The sequence below is a fragment of the Melopsittacus undulatus genome, chromosome 8, assembly GCF_012275295.1.
Source record: "Melopsittacus undulatus isolate bMelUnd1 chromosome 8, bMelUnd1.mat.Z, whole genome shotgun sequence".
NCBI lineage: Eukaryota > Metazoa > Chordata > Aves > Psittaciformes > Psittaculidae > Melopsittacus > Melopsittacus undulatus.
Window position 1 is genome coordinate 19824870 of NC_047534.1, and position 21943 is coordinate 19846812.

The following is a 21943-nucleotide window of genomic DNA, read 5'->3' on the forward strand; positions in this document are numbered from 1 at the left end:
GACCTGTGCTGTTACCTTACATGTGCTGTAAGACACAAACTAAGTGAAATCACCTGCAATAAAGCTGGTGTCCAAAACTGTCTCTGTAATACATTAAGAAAATACCTGCTTTGGGTTTTGTTAGTTCCTTCCCTGCCCTAACTCCCAGCAGTGGTATGATTATCCAAAGCTATGAGTAACTAAATTTTCACATTTTAATTTTGAATAGAGTGGTGCACGTGTTGACTTACAGCAGGTTCATTCTCTCCTGAATCTGTTCCTGCAACTTGTGCTTATTGTGGAAGACTAAGGATGTGCCTACATGGTCACAAGCAATCATGTTAGCTCAGTCAAAAAAAAAACCAACAAATTCTCTGTGACAATTCATATATGCTTTCTCACTGTAGGTATACATATCCTCTCATTGCACTCATTCATTAACACTGTCTATACACATAAAAGCATTTCACTTCAGTTAATGGCAAACCTTTGATATATTGTTTGTTGTTCTGTCTCAACAAAAAAAAAATCATTGTTTTTTGATGGTCAGTACATCATCTGAGATCTTGAGGCTGATTCTTCTCTGGAGTTGTCACTTGTAAATAACATGTATTTTATTTTGACTTAGAGATTTGTAACTCAGTCCTATGTTTCAAGCTGCCTTTGGGCATGTTAGTTGCCCTCAACTAAAAAATAAAAAAATATAAAGGATTTTACTCTTGATTTGGTTGCTGGCCCTTGGTAGATTATTGAGGGGGTTATTTCCTGGTTATGGTTCAACTTCCTTTATCTGCAAAATGGAGGTGGTGATTACTCCCTGAACGTGAATTGGTAGCTTAAGTAAACTAGCAAGTTTTAAAATCTCTATTATACAGGTATACTATGTGAGCTATTGTTATTTAGAGTACTTTAAGTACTGAGAGTGCAACCATTGCCTCCTCCCTGTCCTCAATAAAATTAAAGTATGACCTGCTTGCAATTAACTTTGGATTTGTGTTCTCTTCGTTTGAAATGAGTTTTGCACAGAAGTGTATAAGTAGCCCATTCTTACTTTAACACATGAATATAACATGCCTCCTGTATATCTTAATGGTTCTCCTCAGTTTCTTTCAGATTTAAGTACAGTAATGGTTCTTCCCAGATTCACAGTAATGTAACAGTTCTTTAAGGCAGTGAAGGGATTCAGTTGACAGTTTTTATCAATTGAGGGCTTTCCCTGGCTTCTGCAGAAACCTTCACATGTGGTTTGATACAATGCTTTCAATATGAACTTTAGGCTTATGACAATTAAGCCATATATAGAATGAAGTTAGGAAAAATTTGTGGCTTAGGTTTTCTGCCTCACTGATTTCCATAACACTACACTTCTTGGCCACAGATGGAGCATTTATTCTGTACCTGTCAGGATACATATGAATGAAACTTATGGTACTTAATTTGGGCCATTTTAAGTCTCCCCACAAATTATACCATGAATTGTCTAGAACTTGAATGAAGATGATTTAAAAGTACCTTTCATCAGACTCATCTAGTGTGTTCTTTTGTTGACTACATAAATGACACTACACTACTAGTGCTCACTTTTAATATTGGCCACCAGTGTGGAAACTTTTGGTACTACGCATGCAAATTATTGTCAAATCTGGATATTTGACTTGTTTCATGCACGAATCTTTGTGCTGAAACAAGATGGGGGATTGGTTTATCTCACACTGTATTACTTTGTTAAAATAAATAAACTGTGGCTAACTGGTAGGGCATGCAGTAGGCATTTGATGTTTGGTGCACTGGTGTTTTGAGACTTCAGCTTTGTTTACACAAAGTGTTTGCAATTTCTAGATACTCTCCAGCATGTGAAAGACAGCAAACACATTGTTGTGTATCATAAGGGCCGTTACTTCAAAGTATGGCTGTACCATGATGGCAGACTGTTGAAACCCAGAGAAATTGAACAGCAGATGCAAAGAATTCTCGATGATGGTTCAGAGCCTCAGGCTGGTGAAGAGAAACTAGCAGCTCTTACTGCAGGAGATAGGTAAGATAGTTATTATTTTTTAAATATACTTCAATATTTAGAGATAGTTGCATAATATACTAATTCAGTACTGGCTTTGGAATTTTAAAATAGTCTGCAGTCAGTTGATTATACCTTGATCTCTGATTTTGCATATTGCTAAGATGTGAAATCTCTTCAGTCATTTGTTAACTACATGGAGTTGAGAGTAATTTTGCAGTGGCATCCCTGTATACATATTATGTGTACTTAGCTGGAGGAGTTTGGTTTAATTGTGGCTATCATAAGGGTGGTAATTGGAAGCTTTACAGTATTACACATACTGAACTACCAGAGTTTTATATCTACTCTGGAGTTCACTGGCATTTTAACAGTATCATAAAACTTAAGATCAAGAATGTGAATCTGGTAACTGTTATTCATGATTTTCACCTACAAAATAAAGCACTGTGTGCTCAGTTGGTTTTAAGTACAAAATCATTGAATTCGATTAAATCATGACAAGTTTAGATCAATCTGCCTAGTTGTTTCTGCACAAGGGCAAGTGACTGTGGATTTTGATATGCTTTCTTACTAGAAGTCCCTTTTTCTCACTTTCTGCTTTAAAACAAGCAGATATCTTTTTCATTTGGAAAACCACAGAATCTTGTAAATATACATAGTGCAACTGTATAGAAATTACATTGTTCAGAACTTCTTTAATTTCAGTTCTGTTTCAGGCATTTCCAGTGAAACGTTTTTTGACGATTGTTCAGACTCAGGTTTAGATGTTACAGCAATCGATATTTATCTGATTGTTTTCATTATTATTACTATTTTCTTCCATATAATAAACATTTTCTTTTGTTCAGTTATAAATGTAGATGATCTATATGCATTGCATGCTGCAGCAATACTGAATTTAGATTAAGCTTTGCATGTATGATATGTTGAATTGGTTCACTGGATTACATTGTATATGTATTTTCAGAACTTTTCTCTGCTGATACAGTTTAAGTGCAATGGAAGTGGTTGCTTCAAATTTGATAAAAGTAGGAGTAATCTCATAATGATCTTAAGAGTGATAAAATGTTCTCAAATTCTCACAATCTGTCAATAAACAAAATTCTTTTTTGCAGAGTACCATGGGCTAAAGCTCGACGGGCTTATTTTAGCAATGGAAAGAACAAACAGTCCTTAGATGCTATTGAAAAAGCAGCATTTTTTGTAACATTAGATGACGTCGAGCGAGGGTACACGAAAGAAGACCCAGTAAAGTCACTGGATGCATATGCAAAATCCCTAATACATGGCAAATGTTATGACAGGTACAGTATTGACTCTGGAAAACACCTCTTTTATCTAGAATTCCACTAATTCATATGACTAATGCATGGGAATTAGAGACTTACAAGCTGATAAATTTCATTGAATTTCAGAATAGTTTGCATTGGAAGCAATCTTCAAAGATCATCTAGTCCACCTCCCTTACCATAGGTAGGGACATCTTTCACTACATTAGATTGCTCAAAGCCCAGTCCACCTTATTATGAACACTTCCAATGATGGGACACCCACAACTTCTCTGGGAAACCTGCCCAGTGTCTTACTGCTCTTGTGCTAAAAGACATTTTTCCTTTCAATCAGGTCTAAATCTATCTTCTTAGAGTTTATAACCATTGCCCTATATCCTGTCTAGATAGGCCATGGTAAAAAGTCTTTCTCTCTTTTTTTTTTTAATAAACTTTCCTAATATATTGAAAGATTTAAATAAACTATTACTGGGGGGTGAGGGAGAAGCCACAAACTAGTGCATTTGAATGGGAATTTTTGAGAGAGGTTAAGTTAAAGTGTAAAAATGCTTTTGTAATGTACGAAACTATCAGAAAATCTTAATTTCTTTTGTAGGTGGTTTGATAAGTCATTCACTCTTATAATATTCAAAAATGGCAGAATGGGTCTGAATGCAGAGCACTCATGGGCAGATGCTCCTATTGTTGGACACCTCTGGGAGGTAGGTGTTTCGTACAAAAACCTAATGTAGGAGCTGATGGGATATGGTCTGTGCAGTGGTCCTTAAGATGGCCAGTTACTATCAATCCTTTGCATTCATGCTGCTGTGAGTGATTACATGCTGTTGTCTATAGCAACTGTAGACTTTAAAACCTGCCTCTTGCTTAAAAAAAAAGTATAAATGAAAGGTTTTTATTCCATTTTAATGAGTGTAGATGTCTCATAGAAAAGTGATACAGTTTCCCATTTAGCTTGTTTATAATACTCAAAATCAATGGATTTGATATAGCATTGTATTTTGCATATATATATGCTCCTGAAGCACTTAAGCTTTCTTGCATTATAAAAATCCCATACTTTCAAAATTTAAAGAAATGGTACAGAGTTAAACTTTTCCTCTACGCTATTGTTGATATATTATCTCTTGTGTTTATTTACAATGAATTGAATAAGTGCATTTTTTTGCCAGGTCTGTTCATCATGACCATAGCTTGTTCCTTGAAATCCTATTTAATTTTTTTCATTTTGAAGCTTAAACATATAAACAGCTACATGATATAATCACTCAAAACTACTTCATGAACAATAGCTGATTGTGATTTTATTATGAATGCAAACGGGTCTTGGATCTGAATGGTACCCGAGGTAATTCACCAGTTTTATTATATGAGTGTTTCTATCTGCATAAGAACACACACACAAAAAAACCCACAATATTTTTTTTATTATTATTTTTTTCTTCTTTTGAGCATTCTCTAACCAGGGAAGAAAGAAGGCTGAATTGATTTGAGATTGACTTGACAGTGCAGTTTAGATTAGCTCAATGAGAAAAGAGTTCCCTTGGTTTCTTTTGAGTGTTGCTGCATGCTTTAGTTCATATCTCTGTACTTAGAATTAATTGGTTCATTTTCTGCTAAGAATTGAGATAACTTTTTAGGAACTGAAATCCTACTTAGCTTATTTTAGTAATCTGTTGCTATCTCTTTATATATTGCCTATTTTTTTAATAGAACAGATTAAGCTTCTTTTAATATTTGACATGTTCTGACAAATAAGTGAGAATATTAAAATAATATATTTGAACTAGTTATAAAACATGTAATAGATCTTTGTCAAGCTTTTTCTTTCCATACTGAGCAGCTTCAAATCTATTGATAATCCTGCATTATTTATTTGTTCATTTATTTGTTATTTTTTACATTGAGGATGTAGTTTCAGATCTTGTAAGACTGAGCTTATTTTGTCTGTTGTTCCAAGTTCTGTTGTTCATGTTGGAAATATTTTCTGTCTTCACCTAAGAACTCTAGTGCACATATAAAATAATCTATTTTGAGTGGGATGCAAATCTTGCCAAAACTCTAGAATGTAAATTGATCAGAAGTTATGAAATCTAATCCTCTAAGATTTGATTTTTTTTTAATATGGCTTTATTTTTATTTTTTTTACTACTAGTAAGTTGAGGTGGCTTTCTAATTGAAATATTTTGATTATTTCAGTAGCATCTAACAAAATGTACAATGTAACTGATGTTTACATATCTGGTATTTTTCCCACTCATAACACAAGTAAAAATGCTCTGCAAATAAGAGGTAAACCAGAGGGCTTCCCTTGCAGCTGTTTTTAGTATTTGGAAATGTATATTGTATTTCATTGGGTAGTGAAAATGGGTTGTATTGATTTCATGATGAAATCCTAATTCCACCGCAATCCGTAATGTGCTGCAATTCTGATGAAGTATCATTCTTTGCAGAATGTAATGGCAACTGACTATCTTGAACTGGGCTATTCAGAAGATGGGCATTGCAAAGGAGATACCAATCAAAATATTCCTGTTCCTACCAAACTGCAGTGGGAAATTCCAGAAGAAGTAAGTTCAGAACAGCTAGTGGCTTGAGGAAGAAGCTCACCTTTTTTTGAGCAGTCAAATCATTTAAGTATTTATTGATACGATATAAATCAGCTTAAATTTCCTTTGCATCCTGTTAGATGTATTTCATATGTGGACATAAATCGGTTTACTTGGAAAGGTATCAGGGGTTTTTAATGTCACTTTAAAAATCCTTGCCAGGAAATGCCAGCTTTTTACTACAAACTTTCTTGGGTGGTCACATGTAAAAAATAAGTGGCCACCTAGTTTGAATAGTAATTATATTAAAATGAAGTTGATGTTGTTACTATCATTACAACAAATGCTTTCCTGTAATGGTTCCTTGAGATTAGCTGTCTTTTTTGTGCTCAAAATTCTGTGTAGATGTCTAATAAGGTTTGATTTATTTTCTTTTTTGGCCTGAGTTGAAGACACACTGCCACCATCTATTTGGATTTTAATTTTTAATAAAAAAGTAATGGTTGGTGATATGCTTAATTAAGCATGTATGGCAGATTGGAAACCACACAGTTATTGTGTTCTACCTCTGTGCGTCATTCTAGTGATATAAAACAGTCTGAATGCTGGTGGGTTTTTAAAGCCTAATTTTTGGAGTCCAGAGGTGTATTGCTTAAAACTTTTTATTAGCATTTTGAATTTTAACTTTCTGCCAAAAGTAGCATCTCGTTGGTCTCCAAAGGGAGATTATTGGTAATAGTTTCTGGCATGCATAAAAGCAACATTTCTTAATTATCAATTAAAAATATTTGCACTCTTTCAACAGTTTTCTCAAAAGCCATTAATGCATGCATATGCACACCTGTGTATCTGTTTATTTCAGTGTCAAGAAATGGTTGAGAGGTCTCTGAGCACTGCCGTAGCTCTGGCAGATGATGTGGACTTTAGTTCATTTTACTTTGATACTTTTGGGAAGGGACTAATAAAGAAAGCAAAAACCAGCCCTGATGCCTTTGTGCAACTTGCTCTGCAGCTTGCTCACTATCGGGTAAGAAGAACAGTCTGTTTCTGACTTACAGAATCTCATTAAGTTGGGTATAGCATGTTCTTAAACAATGTTAAACTGTTTGGAATTTATCCTTAATTCAGTAGTCACTACTACACTCTCAAAAAGGATTAACAGAAATGCCTGCCTGTGTATTGCTCTGTTAGTTCATCTTTTCTGTAGCATGCTTTCAGAAAACTCCAGTATAGCAATGTCCATATTTTTCATTTTGCTTTTTGGTTGTTGCTATTTAGAGACTATTCTAGGCTTTTTAAGTAATTCCAAATGTTTTTCCAAAGCACCCATATTTCCTGGCTGCTATCAACATTGCAGTCTGCCTTATACAGTAGCTAAAAAGCAAATAGTTTGATTATCCACCCATCTCTTTTAATTTGAATACCCATCTTCCATATCTAAAACTAGACTAACTGTCAAAATCTGTTCTGACATGTCTTAGAAAGTGATGTATATAAAATACGTGTTAGATAAAATTCTGTTATTTGGCAACTTTTAATCTGTAGATTGTGCACATCTACAGAAATATGGAAGCCACATTCCCTGGATTTTGCAGATTGTTTTCAGTTCTCACATATCTTGAAAATCCCCACAGTGGCATGTGCCTCCATGCTCTTAAATTTTTAACTGAAAATATTTTTAAGAATTTTAGTTTCTTAATTATTTACCACAGCTGTCTTAATTAGGAAGTCCCTGAACTTTTAAACAGGGTTTTGGGTCATCTTTGGTTATAATCTGAAGAAGACTGAATATAAACCAGTGAGGACAGTCCTTGCTAGCTTGGTGGTTCTATTAGCATTTATCAAATCCTGCTACTAATCTTATTTTTGCCTTTATGTTTAGGCAAGTCTGCTAATGATGGGCTACTAAACACTTAATGTTGAGTTTAATTTGTGGAGAGGTTGATATCCTGTGTGCTTTCCTTGAACTGTTGATTAAGAAAGTGAGGCTAAATCTGGCTAAACCCTTAAGATCTGATTTTTTTTCCCTTTTCAAGGACATGGGAAAATTTTCTTTGACATATGAAGCCTCTATGACACGCTTGTTCAGAGAAGGCAGGACTGAAACCGTTCGTTCATGTACTGTTGAGTCATGTAACTTTGTTCGATCCATGGAAGACCCAACTGAAAGTGTAAGTTCATGGTATTGGTCTGTATAATTCCACAAGACACATGAATTATCACTAGATATCGGTATATATTCCTAAATATTTTTTAAACCCTTGAAATTATGCCTTTGGTTTTTAGGAAGGAAATGCAGCATAAAGTTAATTGTTCACATTGTCTGTCAATGTGGCAAAAATTCAAGCCTATAGCAAAAGAGAATGGCAATAACTTAGCCAAATATGCCATCCTGAACTCCAGAACACTGAAATTACTTGTGAGATTTTTTTTTTTTGACTTGTAAAACTCAAACATAAATTTGTGAAATGAGCAACCTCCTACCAGTTAGGCTTTTCTTTCTGATAGGGAAGCAAGTATCAGTCACAGGCATCTTTCCTGGGGCATTTTGACTGGCAAAAGAAGCATGGTCTAGGAAAAACACTTCTTTGTTTGGAAAACCTAGACAATACTGGGAAGGGTGAGAGCTGTCTGTTCTTTTAATCTATTGTTAGTTGTGGTTTTTAGACACAGTTGATGAAATAAATCATTATATTAGCATGTTTTCCTAAGCTGAATGGAATTTTCAGTTCTTCAGAATTAATAAAAATTTGAGTTTAAAAAGAGAGTTTTGTTAAACATGTACTCAAGGTATTGCATCCAAGCCAGAGTAACAGCTGCATGGATAAGAAGTTATAATTAAAAAGATCTAGGACTATAATAATCAGTAAATGAACATTCAGTGCTATGCCATTAAGAAAAACAGAGCTCTCACTTAAATTACTCTTGCTCTTTATTTTTAATAGTCTGTTGTCCCTGAACATTTTTCCTATACAGCATTAGCTGGGATGGTGTGTCCAGTTTTGGACACCACACTTGAGATATGGATTTATAGAGAAAGATGTATTGGAGAGAGTCTAAAGGAGGGAAAGAAGGATGGTTAGAAACCCCTGAAGAGGATCTGTGAGGAGAGTTTGAACTCAATTATTCCTGCCTAGCCTGAACAAGAGAGAACACTGTGGAAGAGATAGGCAGCCATGTTGTACTCTAAAGGATAAGAAAGGCTGATGCAGAGATGATGGGAACAATCTGTTACCTGCCCCAAGAAGTAATGGACTTAAATTTCAGGCAGAAACACATTAGGGAAACATTTTCTCGTAGTAAGGATAGTGAGTAAGGAGGGAAACAGTGAGAGGCCTGAAAGCCCCAGGCCATTATTTTGGGAGATTATTTTTTCACTTTGACAGTCTTTAAAAATAAGTTACATAATGAGAAGAGTTTTAGTTGATCAGATCTTGGGGCAGAGAAGTCAAAGCAGATGAACAGCTGAAGTTCTTTCTTCAGAGACAAAGAACCCTATGATTCTATGTATAAATGTTACTGCAAATTAACGGATGCACAGAGAAAAAAAAACAAACTTTTTTCTCCCTCCTCTTTCTGGGAGCTGTATTTAGGTAAAATCCCCCTCAATATATTGTGCTGGGAGCTGTGATCAGACCAGACCAAGTCTGAAAGTCCAGCCATGTCAAGGTGCCATACACAGCTGTATGGCACAGCTACTGTGTATAGAAAGCAATTTTGACATAGTCCTAATGTCAAAACTAAGTGCTGTCACATCTCCACAGTTAGCATCTACTTTTCTGCTGAAGGAATAAGATAACCCTATACATGGCCAGATATATATATGTAATAGACATAATTCTGCTCATTGAATTTTTTTATAGTTACTACAAACATGATTCCTTCAGACTTGTTAATTCATTACTGCCCTTCATCTGGAATTACACGCAACAGAGCAGAGGAACCCTGCCTTCATAGTGCAAGTTTGGGGTTTTATATGTTACGAAGATATATTACATGCATTTATATATTATTTCCAAAAGAGTTGTCTGGCTTTACTGTTTGTTCTACTTTTTTCTCAGAATTTCCTTGAGGCATATATGTTCCATGGATTATCCATAAAACTTTAGTTCTGGATGCCAACAGTGGGCATATTTAGCATGACTACAAGTGATTTATTAGTTTCTCTTGCTGAAGCCTTATAGGCTGTTCACTATGTCCCATATAAGTGGTGTAAAATACAGTGATGCTGGAGATAAGAAGTGATAGGTTGCCATACACTTAGTATGTTCATTCCACATCATAAAATCTTAACAGAATGGCTCACTGTTTTGAACAGGCACTTTCTTTCAGCTCTTGCAACATTCATACACTATTCATAGAACTATGGAGTATCTCAGGTTGGATCCATAAAGATCATTGAGTCCAAATCCCTGCTTCTTGCAGGACTACATGAAACTAAACTGTATGACTGGGAGCATCATCCAGACATTCCTTGAACAGGCTTGTTGCCCTGAAAACTTTCCTGGGGAACCAGTTTCAGTGACTGGCCACCCTCCCAGTGACGAACCTTTTCCTAAAGTCCAGTCTGAACTCCCCTTGATGAAGCTTTCCATTTCTGTTTGCATGGCTTCTGACTGGAATTGCCTGCTCCTGAGATTTTAAGGGAAAGCTTTTGAAAAAATGACCAGCATTCATGAACCCAATACCTTCAGTGTTGTCAGCCTGCCTTCCGAAATGGCTGATGCAGTTCCATCTTTTCTTAAATCCTGTTGAGATTTGCTCTTCTGTAACTCTAATACCACTGTCTCTAGAAACTGAATATACAGTAATATAATGTCCTTGACCATTACACGTTCCAGCCTTGAGAGCCATTGCTGTAACTTAGTTTCTGCACCTCCATCCAGTTCACTTAACTGATTTTTCTGTCTTTGTTTCATTGTCAGAATGAAAATAAGCTGAAGCTCTTTCGGCTTGCTTCTGCCAAACATCAGCACTTGTATCGTCTTGCCATGACTGGTTCTGGCATTGACCGCCATCTCTTCTGTCTTTATGTTGTCTCCAAGTACCTGGCTGTAGATTCTCCCTTCCTTAAGGAAGTAAGTGACTTTAATTGGTAACTAATAATTACAGGAAAAAAATCCTTTTTTAACCTAGCATTCTGTGGTATCTGCTGACATAGTTGTAGAACTCAGGTTTTCCTAAGAAAAAAGCTAAGAGCTAACATTGCTTAGTATCTTCTGATAGATTACAAGTTAGTTTCAAGTTTGCTCTATGTATGCACTTTTTAATAAGCCTATAGTAATGCTTTCTTTCTGTGAGCTTTGTAGCATAATACATGTTAAGGATTGCAAGAAAGATACAGTCAGTATTGGAAAAAAAAAAAAAACAAAACAAAAACACCCCAAGCCAAAGAAAACCCCAAAACCAAACATTGCTTGTGGGTTTTACACATTTTCAAGGCAGCAAAAAAGGCTGTGTTTTCTCTCAGGAATGCTCTTTTGGAACTGCGACAAAATCACTTTCTTTTACTGTGAATTAAAGGAATTGTATATTGTGACTTTTTTAAATTATTTTTTATGCACAACATTAATGTCATGGTTTTATTACCATAACAAAGGTTTTATTACTTCAACTAGATCTTAAGCTTGCACTCTATAAAATTATATTGCAGTTGTTCATGTTTCCTGATTAATAAAAAATGTGTTCCAGCTTGCCTCCAAATTAAGCTACTCACATTTGTCTGCTTGCCCTCCTAAATGTGACTAGGGGTGAAGTCAAGAATAAAACAACTTTCTACAGATTCCGCAGACTTTCAAGTTACACCTGTGTTGATAGAGTGTTTAACAGTTTCTAACTTGATGCAGTATCTTACCAAGATTTTACTGTGGCTGTTAACGATCTTGTTGTTAACAAGACCTGTTATGCAGAGCTTCCCTGGCTATAGACCAGATTAATCTGTTTTGAAATAGTGTTTCTGCTGAAACAACTCCTATTCTCTTTGAGGAACTGGCATCATGACCTCATATGTTAACGGTCTGCATATCAGGACAAGTTTAGCTATTTCTTTTAACCTATCTTAATTGTTCATTCTGTTGAAGTGGGAACTGGAGTTATCTTTACTATTGCTTTAGTGAGTGTTTTCTAACTTACCTTGACTAGTTCTTGGGAAAGTTGCATGTTCTTAAACACTGCATGATATTTGTTTGCATCTGTTTCATATCTAATAAAGGTTTTGTCAGAACCTTGGCGGCTATCAACAAGTCAGACACCACAGCAACACATTGATTTAAAGAAGAATCCTGAAATGTTATCCTGTGGTGGAGGATTTGGACCGGTATGTTTGCTAAATACAAATACTCCTTTAAAAACAGTTTATTTTGAATATGCCACTTTAAAAACTTCAGATCTGTAAAACCTTAATATTGTACATCAAAGGTGCAACACATGCTGTTAAATGAGTGTGCTTAATACTTTCTCATTATATGGCAATGCTCAGAAAAACCTGCATCACCTTTTTGTCATATCCCCCTATAAGAATGGATTATTTGTAAGGAAAGACACAGTTATATAATGTGGTACAGGCCTACACGACAGAGAGATTTGATAAAAAGGGAGCACTTACCACATTACATATGCCCAGAAATTCTATACATCAGACTATTATTACCCTGACAAATGCCTTATTACTTGAACTAGATTTTAAGGTTGGGATTTGTAAGGGTAATTATACTTGATATGTTCTTTATATTTCCTGATAAGTTTTAAAAAACTGTTCATGCTTTCCTCCAAATTAAGCCAATCATATTGTTCTACTTGCCCTTCTAAGTGTGAATAGTGGCTAAGTCAAAAATAAAGCCATGTTCTACAGTTTCTGTAGAGTTTCAAGAAACTAGTGTATTGTTAAGAGATTTCACAAGCTGCTGGCTTTCTGTAGTCTTTTTCTGGGATTTGAACATTTGATTATGACAATATTATTGTTAACAAGATCTGTTAAACAGAATTTATGGGGCTATAGACCAGACTAAATCTGGTTTTTAAAAGCTTTTCTACTAAAAGAATAATGAGAGGGATCACAGGACTGCTCTTTGCCACACAGAGATTAGGATGACATGTATAGTGTATTTTGGCTAGTTTGTCAAGCTGGAATTTTGGGCTTGGATTTGTTTTTTGTTGTTGTTTTGTTATTGTTTCTTCACATTTGATACAGCTTTTAGTAGTTCTTGAGGTTGGAATGAGTTTAAATTGCAGTATCAAGGAAGCCTAGCTATTGCAGTGCTGCTCATATGTGAGAAACTGACTTGTTCCAGCCAATTATGTAGTCAGTATTTAGGATCTCCGAAAAGGTGTGGTCTGGCTGTAAAATAGGGTTTTGGCTACAGGAATTTCTAACACTTTCCTTTTGCTAATGCTACATTAACTGCTCCCTTATCACTATTTTGTCATTCCTCTGATTTCCTTTCTTCAGTTGTTTGTCTTTCCAAATAACCCTGCTTACTTTTCCCTTCATCATAGAATGCTTAGGGTTGGAAAAGACCTTAAGATAATCTAGTTCCCTAAACCCCCTTCCATGACCAGGGATACCTCACACTAAACCATGTCAACCAAGACTCCGTTCAACCTGGCCTTGAACACTGCCAGGGATGAAGCATTCACAACTTCCTTGAGCAACCCATTGCAGTGCTTCACCACCCTAACAGTAAAGAACTTCTTCCTTATATCCAATTTCAACTTCCCCTGTTTAAGTTTTAACCTGTTGTCTTATCACCACAGTCCCTAGTGAAGAATCCCTCTCCAGCAGCCTTGTAGGCCCCATTCAGATACTGGAAGGCTGCTATGAGGTCTCCACGCAGCCTTCTCTTCTCCAGGCTGAACAGCCCCACCTTTCTCAGCCTGTCTTCATATGGGAGGTGCTCCAGTCCCCTGATATCCTCGTGGCCCTCCTCTGGACTTGTTCCAACAGTTCCATGTCCTTTTTATGTTGAGGACACCAGAACTGTACACAATACTTCTAGTGGAGTCTCATGAGAGAGGGGCAGGATCACCTCCTTTGGCCTACTGGACATGCTTCTTTTGATCAGTATATGACTGGCTTTCTGGCCTATGAGTGCACACTGCCTAAAATGAAAAATAATTTCTTATCCTTACAAAACCTGTGCTTTGGTTTGCAGAAGTAACCGAAAGACTCAATACGTCAGGCTTTTCCATGTGTGTGTACTCATGGTTGGTTTTGGTATTTGGTTGGTGTTTTTGTTTGTTTGTTTATTTTACAAGTGTTCTGTGGACTATAGCCTTGTAGCATTAACAGAGAGCAGACTTTGAGGCTGCTTAGCAGCACTGACACCAAAGCTCTTGAAGGCTGTGATCCTCTGAGTTATGAAAGAGAAGGGTAGCAGCAGGATAATCTGTGTTTACTAGGTATACTTAGATTATAACCTCAGACTGAAACCTGGGACAGTTAATGCTGCTAACACTGAAATTGGACCAGAGCTCTGTTCATGATATGGGTGTTCAGAATCCTATCTTTGTTGGAGGGTCAGATGACTTTGCCTTTGGGTAATTATTCATAAATACAAGGCTTGCATACGTTGCATTTATATGATGTATTTGTTTACGTCTGCAGAGTGATCTCATGAAACAGTAAGTTCAGGTATGCAAATGAACTATTTTATCACCTGCTACAAGCTCAGGAGTGTTGCATCCCAACTAGAAGGAAGTGCAGCAGGAGGGCCAGGAGACCTCCTTGGATGGATAAGGAGCTGCTGAGAAAAACTCACAGGAAAAAAAGAGGCTTATAAAAGGTGGAAGCAAGGATAGGTGGCCTGGGATGGATACAGGGATGTTGTCCAGGAAGCTAGTGACCAGGTTAGGAAAGCTAAGGCCCATTTAGAATTAAACTTGGCTAGGGATGTTAAGGATAATAAGATGGTATTCTATAGGTATGTAGCGACTAAAAAAACAGAGTAGGGACAATGTAGGCCCCCTCCGGAAGCCCTTGAGAGAGCTGGCTACCCTGGACTTGGAGAAGTCTGAGGTTCTCAATGACTTCTTTGCCTCGGTCTTCACTGCAGAGGCTCTGACCACACCACCCAAATCTTGGAAGGCAGATGCAGGGACTGTGAGAACGAAGACCTTGGGTCCACTGTAGGAGAGGATCTGGTTCAAGACCATCTTAAGAACCTGAACGTACACAAGTCCATGGGCCCTGATGAAATCCATCCCTGGGTCCTGAAGGAGCTGGGGAATGAAGTTGCAAAGCCACTGGCCATCATATTTGAAAAATCATGGCAGTCAGGTGAAGATCCTGATGACTGGAAAAAGGGAAATATAACCCCCATTTTCAAGAAGGGGAAAATGGATGACCTGGGGAATTACAGAGCAGGCAGTCTCATCTCTGTGCCTGGCAAAATCTGGGAGCAGATTCTCCTGGAAGGCATGCTAGGGCACATGAATAACAACAAGGTGCTTGGAGAGGTGGGCTGATGCCAACCTCATGAAGTTTAGCCATGCCAAGTGCAAGGTCCTACACCTGGGTGGGAACAATCCCAGGCACAGCTACAGGTTGGGCGGAAAAGAGATTCAGAGCAGCCCTGCGGAGAAGGATTTGGGGGTGCTGGTCAATGAGAAAATGAACATGAGCCAGCTTCAGTGTGTGCTTACAGCCCAGAAAGCCAACCGTATCCTGGGCTGCATCAAAAGGAGCGTGACCAGCAGGTCGAAGGAGGTGATCCTGACCCTCTACTCTCATCTTGTGAGACCTCACTTGGAGTATTGTGTGCAGTTCTGGTGTCCTCAACATAAAAAGGACATGGAACTGTTGGAACAAGTCCAGAGGAGGGCCACGAGGATGATCAGGGGACTGGAGCACCTCCCATATGGAGACAGGCTGAGAAAGTTGGGGCTGTTCAGCCTGGAGAAGAGAAGGCTGCATGGAGACCTCATAGCAGCCTTCAGTATCTGAAGGGGGCCTATTGGGATGCTGGGGAGGGACTCTTCATTAGGGACTGTAGTGACAGGACAAGGGGTAATGGGTTGAAACTTAAACAGGGGAGGTTTAGATTGAATATAAGGAAGAAGTTCTTTACTGTTAGGGTGGTGAAGCTCTGGAATGGGTTGCCCAAGGAAGTTGTGAATGCTTTGTCCCTGGTAGTGTTCAAGACCAGGTTGGATGAAGCCTTGGGTGACACGGTTTAGTGTAAGGTGTCCCTGCCCATGGCAGGGGGGTTGGAACTTGATAATCTTAAGGTCCTTTCCATCCCTAACTGTTCTATGATTCCTAAGAAAGTTGGGGCTGTTCAGCCTGGAGAAGAGAAGCTGTGTGGTAACTTAATAGCAGCCTTCCAGTATCTGAAGGTTGCCTACAGGGATGTTGGAAAGTGACTCTTCATCATGGACTGTAGCAATAGGACAAGGAGCGATCGGTTTAAACTCCAACAGGGGAAGTTCAGGCTAGATATGAGGAAGAAATTCTTTACTGTGAAGGTGGTGAGACACTGGAACAAGTTGCCCAAACAAGTGGTAAATGCTCAGTCCGTGGCATTTTTCAAGGCCAGGCTGGACAGAGTCCTGGGCAGCATAGTCTATTGTGAGATATCCTTGCCCATGGCAGGGGATTGGAACTGGATGATCTTAAGGTCCTTTCCAACACTAAGCTTTCTAGGATTCCTTTCTACTTAAGCATGGAAGCTGTACAGCTGTTTTGGACCAGACTTTGATAGCAGAATGTCTTTGAACAAGTATTCTATTTAAAAAAAAAAAAGAAAAAAAAAACTAAAGCTGGGAAATATTACAGACATACATTCAGAAAATGCTAATTCCATGTACTTCAGATGAGACTAGAACTGTTTTCTTAAGTGGAATCTTCTTTCAGAAATGAGGCATTAAATGCGAAAGCTTAAGTTTTGCTTAAAGAGAAATTGCAACTTATTTTTAAAACTGCACAGTAAGAATTGTGTAGTTATATATAAGATAATTTAGGAATGGAAGGAAAAATGTTCAGATTTTTTTTTTCTTCTTCCCCTAGGTGGCTGATGATGGTTACGGTGTTTCTTACATCATCTTGGATGAAAACTCCATCCATTTTCATGTCTCCAGCAAAATATCTTGCTCGAAGACGGTAAGAATCAGTCCTTTTGTACAGTTTAATAAATCTGTTCTGATATCTGCTTATGAAACTGTTCTACAAATTCTCTAAATTAAATTAGTAGGACTTGCAACATAGAGTTACAATTTGCCTTTTCTTCATCAACGTATGCTGTTCTGTTGGGGGTGTTTTTTTCGCCTCCACTTTACAAAAGTAATACCTTTATGAAACAGGGAAGCCATATTCTATTTCACGTATATATTTTCACTATAAACAAAGCCTGTGGCCCACAGTTGTCTCTACATATGAGTAGCTCCTTGGAACTCATGTAAAATGACTCATATCTGTCCAATAAACAGTAAGATTTTTTTTTGTTGTTGTTGTTACAGTTTTGCTTTGATTTTTCTCTGGTTGCAATTGTAAAGACAGAGTAAAATGTATGCTCCCTGTTCTTCAGATCTTTTTTTCTTAAATAATCCTGAAAGAAGGTGGCACATAAGTTGTAATCTGTGCTTGACAAACATAATTAATGAATAATTCATTAGAATAACACCCATTATTAGAATGTAGTAGATGTCACCTATTCAGTGGTCTGCTGTTGCAGAGGTATGCAAATCATCCTTCCCTTTGAGATTTTTATGACTTTAAAGAATTTGTTCAGGATAGCATAACTGAACTAGTTTTCATTGTTTGACCTTAACTTGTCTGAAAGATCTTGGTGCTTTTGGTTAATCATTAAAGATGAGGAAATACAACTTTATTATTTCACAGTTCAAATTGTTCTTCAGATGACTGTTAGCTTGTACATTAAATTTCCCTCTGTGTCTTACTTACTGGTCAAAGGTCCATACAGAAAAGACAGCATTTAATGTGTGTGGCCTTTATATTACTATGGTCTTTGTAGTAAATCCTGTAATGTATCTAATTTATTTTTCTAATCCTACCTCTTCCTTGTACCTTTCATCTCACACTTAGAATAAACAGAACAAGTTCATAGGTTGTTTACACTTAGGTAACTGATTTTCATTTTCAATATTTTAGGTAATTTTTCAATGGCAAAAAAATCAGGGTTCTAATAGGAACTCAAAATAGAGAAACTTTCACTGCTCTTTCGGTATTTCTGTGTCATTAGTGAGAGACTTTTTTAGCATTTTTTAGTTTTCTAAAAATTAGCTTTTGCAAAATCTTGTGTGAGAAAACAGTACTGAAACCCAGCTATTTTAAAGTCACAGAAAGCTATAGAGGCATCTGATTTCAAAAGGAGATGATCTCAGTTCTGTTTGTAGGAAAGTAAATGCGTAATGATAAATGCAGTTGGTAATAGAAGACTGGATTGATTTGTATAACATTAAATATTTTTGTGATTTAAATTCCTCATTTTATCGTAAAATAGATACACTAGTTCTGTAAGCTCCAAAATTGAACAAATGCTAAAAGGTTCCTTCTTTTGACTAAAAGATAACTGTTGATTGACACTACAACTCTGGTTTTGTTTTTTTGTTTGTTCCTTTTTAAAGGATTCTCATCGTTTTGGGAAAAACATTGCAAAAGCAATGGTTGACATCATGCGTTTATTTAACTTTGGCAAAAACTGTAACAAGTGATTTGCCTTATTGGTGCCAAGCAGTCTCCTGTTGTGGGATGTGAACTCTTCTGTACAGTGAATGAAAGCAAGGTTTGTCAAACAGTAGCTGGTGAAGAAACTGAGTCAGCATCTTCTGGATCACCTGTGAAAACCTTAGCACTGTATTGAATGTTTCATTAATTTTTTTCATTAGCTTGGAAGAGTTTGTTCCACAAAGGATGGCTTTTGGAATCCTGTCTGTTTCTAGTGATGTAGTATCATTGCATGAAGCTATGTATATTCTAACTCCTGCAGTTTTCTCTTAATTTGTACAAACTTGCTCTTTTCTTACTTTAAATTAATTGTACTCCAGAATCAGAACGATAAAACACACCATCTTAAATGCAAATATTAGAAAAAATTTGATTTGCTGTGTATTAATAGCAGAATGTTCTTCAATGCATCTGCTGCTTTTTATGTTAAAGAATGACAAAACTTGTGGCTGTTTGCCTTTATTGTTTTGTGTTGTTTGGGTGGGTTTTTTTTTTGTTTTGTTTGGGGTTTTTTGTTTGTGTTTTTTGTGGGTTTTTTTTTTTAGGTTTTTTAAAAGGAAATTTATGTAAAGCAGACAAAAACCCACTGACATAACCCACTGTAACACAAAAAGTTGTAAAATCTTAGGGGGTTTTGGGGAAAAAGCCCCACAACATTGTTGTAGTAGTGCTACATCAGGTAGTAAATTGTGTCACCTAAGTAGCAGGTACCACATTTTTATTACTACTTTACAAGCATGTTGGCCACATCATTGACTTTCCTTTCTCTATAAATAAATGGACCTGTATGCTTGTTCAGTTGAGTGCCTTAAAAAAAAAAAAAAAAGATATCCTAAACCCAGGAAAAAATAATTAGTGTGGGAGCTGGTTTTACATTGTCTTAATGGTGAAGGAGGTGAAGTAATAGCATTTCAGATACAGTTTTCAAATTGTAAGTTAGATTGATGTGGCATGAGTAGAATTGAATATGTTGCCATACGGTGGGTGCAATTAGGTTTGCAGCCCTAATGAAATGCTCCCATGAGTTCCAATGAAATGCAGGAATAATTTTGTTTCAGATCTACAGATACACCTGTGTTTAAGCTGGTGAGTGGTATCATTGGTCATTTGAGGTGAGAGCTTCTGGGTCCAAGGGAATGCCAATTTAGTTAAAAGCAACCAGTCTGATAGCCTATGAAGCAAGCTGCTGTGGAGGCTGATCAATTGCAGGTTGCCTGCTTTCAGCCTGGAAGGACCACTACTACTTTGCCAGCCACCTGCATGAGAAGGACACGCTATTAAAGCAGTGGAAAATAGCTCCAGAATGGAAAATTCTGGCCACTTCAAACTCCTCCCAGTGGATGGTTTTGGTCAAGCAGTATCTGAAAGATACAAGAAGGAAGGGGAAAGCTATTTCATTCAAAAAGGAGCCTAGTGTTTCCAAGCACAGAAATAAAGGGGCTACTACAAAATAGAGTAACTTTGTAATGCTTCTCTTCCCTAGGCTTTTAGGTGTGGTTTCTTTTTACATTCTGCAGTGTAGTAAAGTGTACCTGTTAGTACAACAAGTCTTTTGTTTTAAATGGTATTTGTTTTAAATGGTACATGCTGTTCGGAAATACACTGAATGATGTTCTACAGCTATGCTGATTTTAAAAGGCCTTTGGGGATGATACAAAATTTCTCATTAGACTTTGAATGTTTTCTGGCCAGTATTTCTTAACTTTCTATGCCTCTTCATGTTTTTGTTATTTTCATTTTTACTCTGATCTAGCTATTAAAACACCTGTACATATATGTTTGAGGTGGAAAACTTCAAAGATCCCAGATGCATGCTTATAAAGGAACCTTCACAGGAATTGGCCAAAGACACTCATTTGGACACTTTGAAATAAGCCTTACTGTGGCTGGCAGGCCTGGTATTTGTCAAACTACTGCAACAATTTTATAGTGATATATTCCTTGGGAGCTGCAGAAATAATGCACTGGGGTTTTGCCCTCCCCCCCCCTTTTTTTTTTCTTATTTAATTTTATTGACCACTGACCAATCTGTGCTTAAATTAACATTAGATCTTGTAGGATTTTCTTCAAAAAGGTTTAGATATGACTCTCAGGTTTTAAATGTTTCAAGTCTAATTGTAGTTAGTGCAGTTATCAATGCAATTTTACATTCTTAGAGAGTTAGAATAGTTGGCACAGAAAGCGCTTTTTTTATTATAAATGTTTTAAACATTTTGTGGGATTAAATGTATCTTTTTAATTTGAGATAGATCATAATTCTTAAACATAAGAATTTATTTCATTTTCTTTAAAGTATCAAAGCGTGTAAATAAACTATGCTTTTTGGATGTAAATCTTAGAAATCCACGGTGAATGTAGGTTCTTAATAATTAATTTAAATCTTGATGTTTGATATTGTGTACATACGGTAAAACTGCTTGCTCTTTTTTGCTCAAAAGCCATAGGAATGTGACTGAAATTACCTAGATTTAAATGAATCTTCTAGTACAATGTACTCTATAATAAAGTTAGAAGTTCATATTCCAGAAATATTCATATATTTCTGGAATATTCATATACTTGTTCATATTAATTTTCAGAAAAACTACTAATTTGTTACTAAAACCTTGATTCATTTATTCTCGATTAGTGATTTAAGAACTTAGGGTTGCGTAGCTGCTAAAAGTCAGGTTGGATGATAATATCTTGACCTGTTTATTTAGTAGCAGAGTAGAATTGGTGGAATACCTCAAATGTGCATTTTTCAAATTTCTTATTGCCGCTATTTCATGCCAGAAATTAGGAAAGCATTAAGTACCTTTAGAGGCTACCATTATATAGGGCCAACACCATACCTAACTAAATATTCTTTAAAGTGTTGCGGTTTTTGAGAGACTAAGGAAGTGTGCGACTGACCTTGAAATTTGTGCTTCTAATTCAGCCTTTGTACCAACCGTTTTCTCATGTAAAAGTATATTAATTTGAACTGGTTTGTGTTCTTTTATATTTTGTTCAATTACTCTATATCTATGGTTGGTTATTTACATCCAATGCTTTGTTGCTCTTTCATGCGCTCTTCGGTGACTTCAAAAAGTAAAATAAAATTTCACAATTACACTACCTAGTACAATGTCTAATACCTTTTGTATCTTCTTCCCACCTCCCTTGCTCCTGTTTCTGGACTTGTGAAATCACTGCTATTAAATCCAGTTCAGAATGGTAGTAGCAGACTCCTCAGTCCATTTTAGAAGTAACCTATACATGTCTTGCTAATTACTAGGGAGTATGGTAATGAACTTCTCTTTTTTTCAGGTTTAGTAGAAAGAAGAAACAACACAGGTCTTGCTTTACATGAGCTTTTTTCGTGTGACACAAGTAATTGATGGAATGTTTATGTGAAACAGTCTGGTCACAAGCTAGTGGATAGCACTGGTTTGATCTTTACAGTGAATAA

General features: G+C 36.7%; 1 protein-coding gene across 8 annotated transcripts in view; it reads left to right on the forward strand.

Moving 5' to 3' along the window:
* CPT1A (carnitine palmitoyltransferase 1A) overlaps positions 1 to 21609 on the forward strand; it is a 44191-nt gene extending 22582 nt beyond the window's left edge. For all 8 annotated transcript variants that reach the window (XM_031050319.2, XM_031050314.2, XM_005150627.4 and 5 more), the window contains 10 exons: positions 1819 to 2014; positions 3112 to 3300; positions 3881 to 3986; positions 5736 to 5852; positions 6694 to 6858; positions 7868 to 8002; positions 10757 to 10909; positions 12043 to 12147; positions 16834 to 16926; positions 18411 to 21609. In XM_031050319.2, coding sequence (XP_030906179.1) covers positions 1819 to 2014; positions 3112 to 3300; positions 3881 to 3986; positions 5736 to 5852; positions 6694 to 6858; positions 7868 to 8002; positions 10757 to 10909; positions 12043 to 12147; positions 16834 to 16926; positions 18411 to 18497 — 1346 coding nt within the window. In that variant the 3' untranslated portion in view covers positions 18498 to 21609. The remainder of the gene's footprint in view (positions 1 to 1818; positions 2015 to 3111; positions 3301 to 3880; positions 3987 to 5735; positions 5853 to 6693; positions 6859 to 7867; positions 8003 to 10756; positions 10910 to 12042; positions 12148 to 16833; positions 16927 to 18410) is intronic.
* The last annotated feature ends 334 nt before the right edge of the window (positions 21610 to 21943 follow it).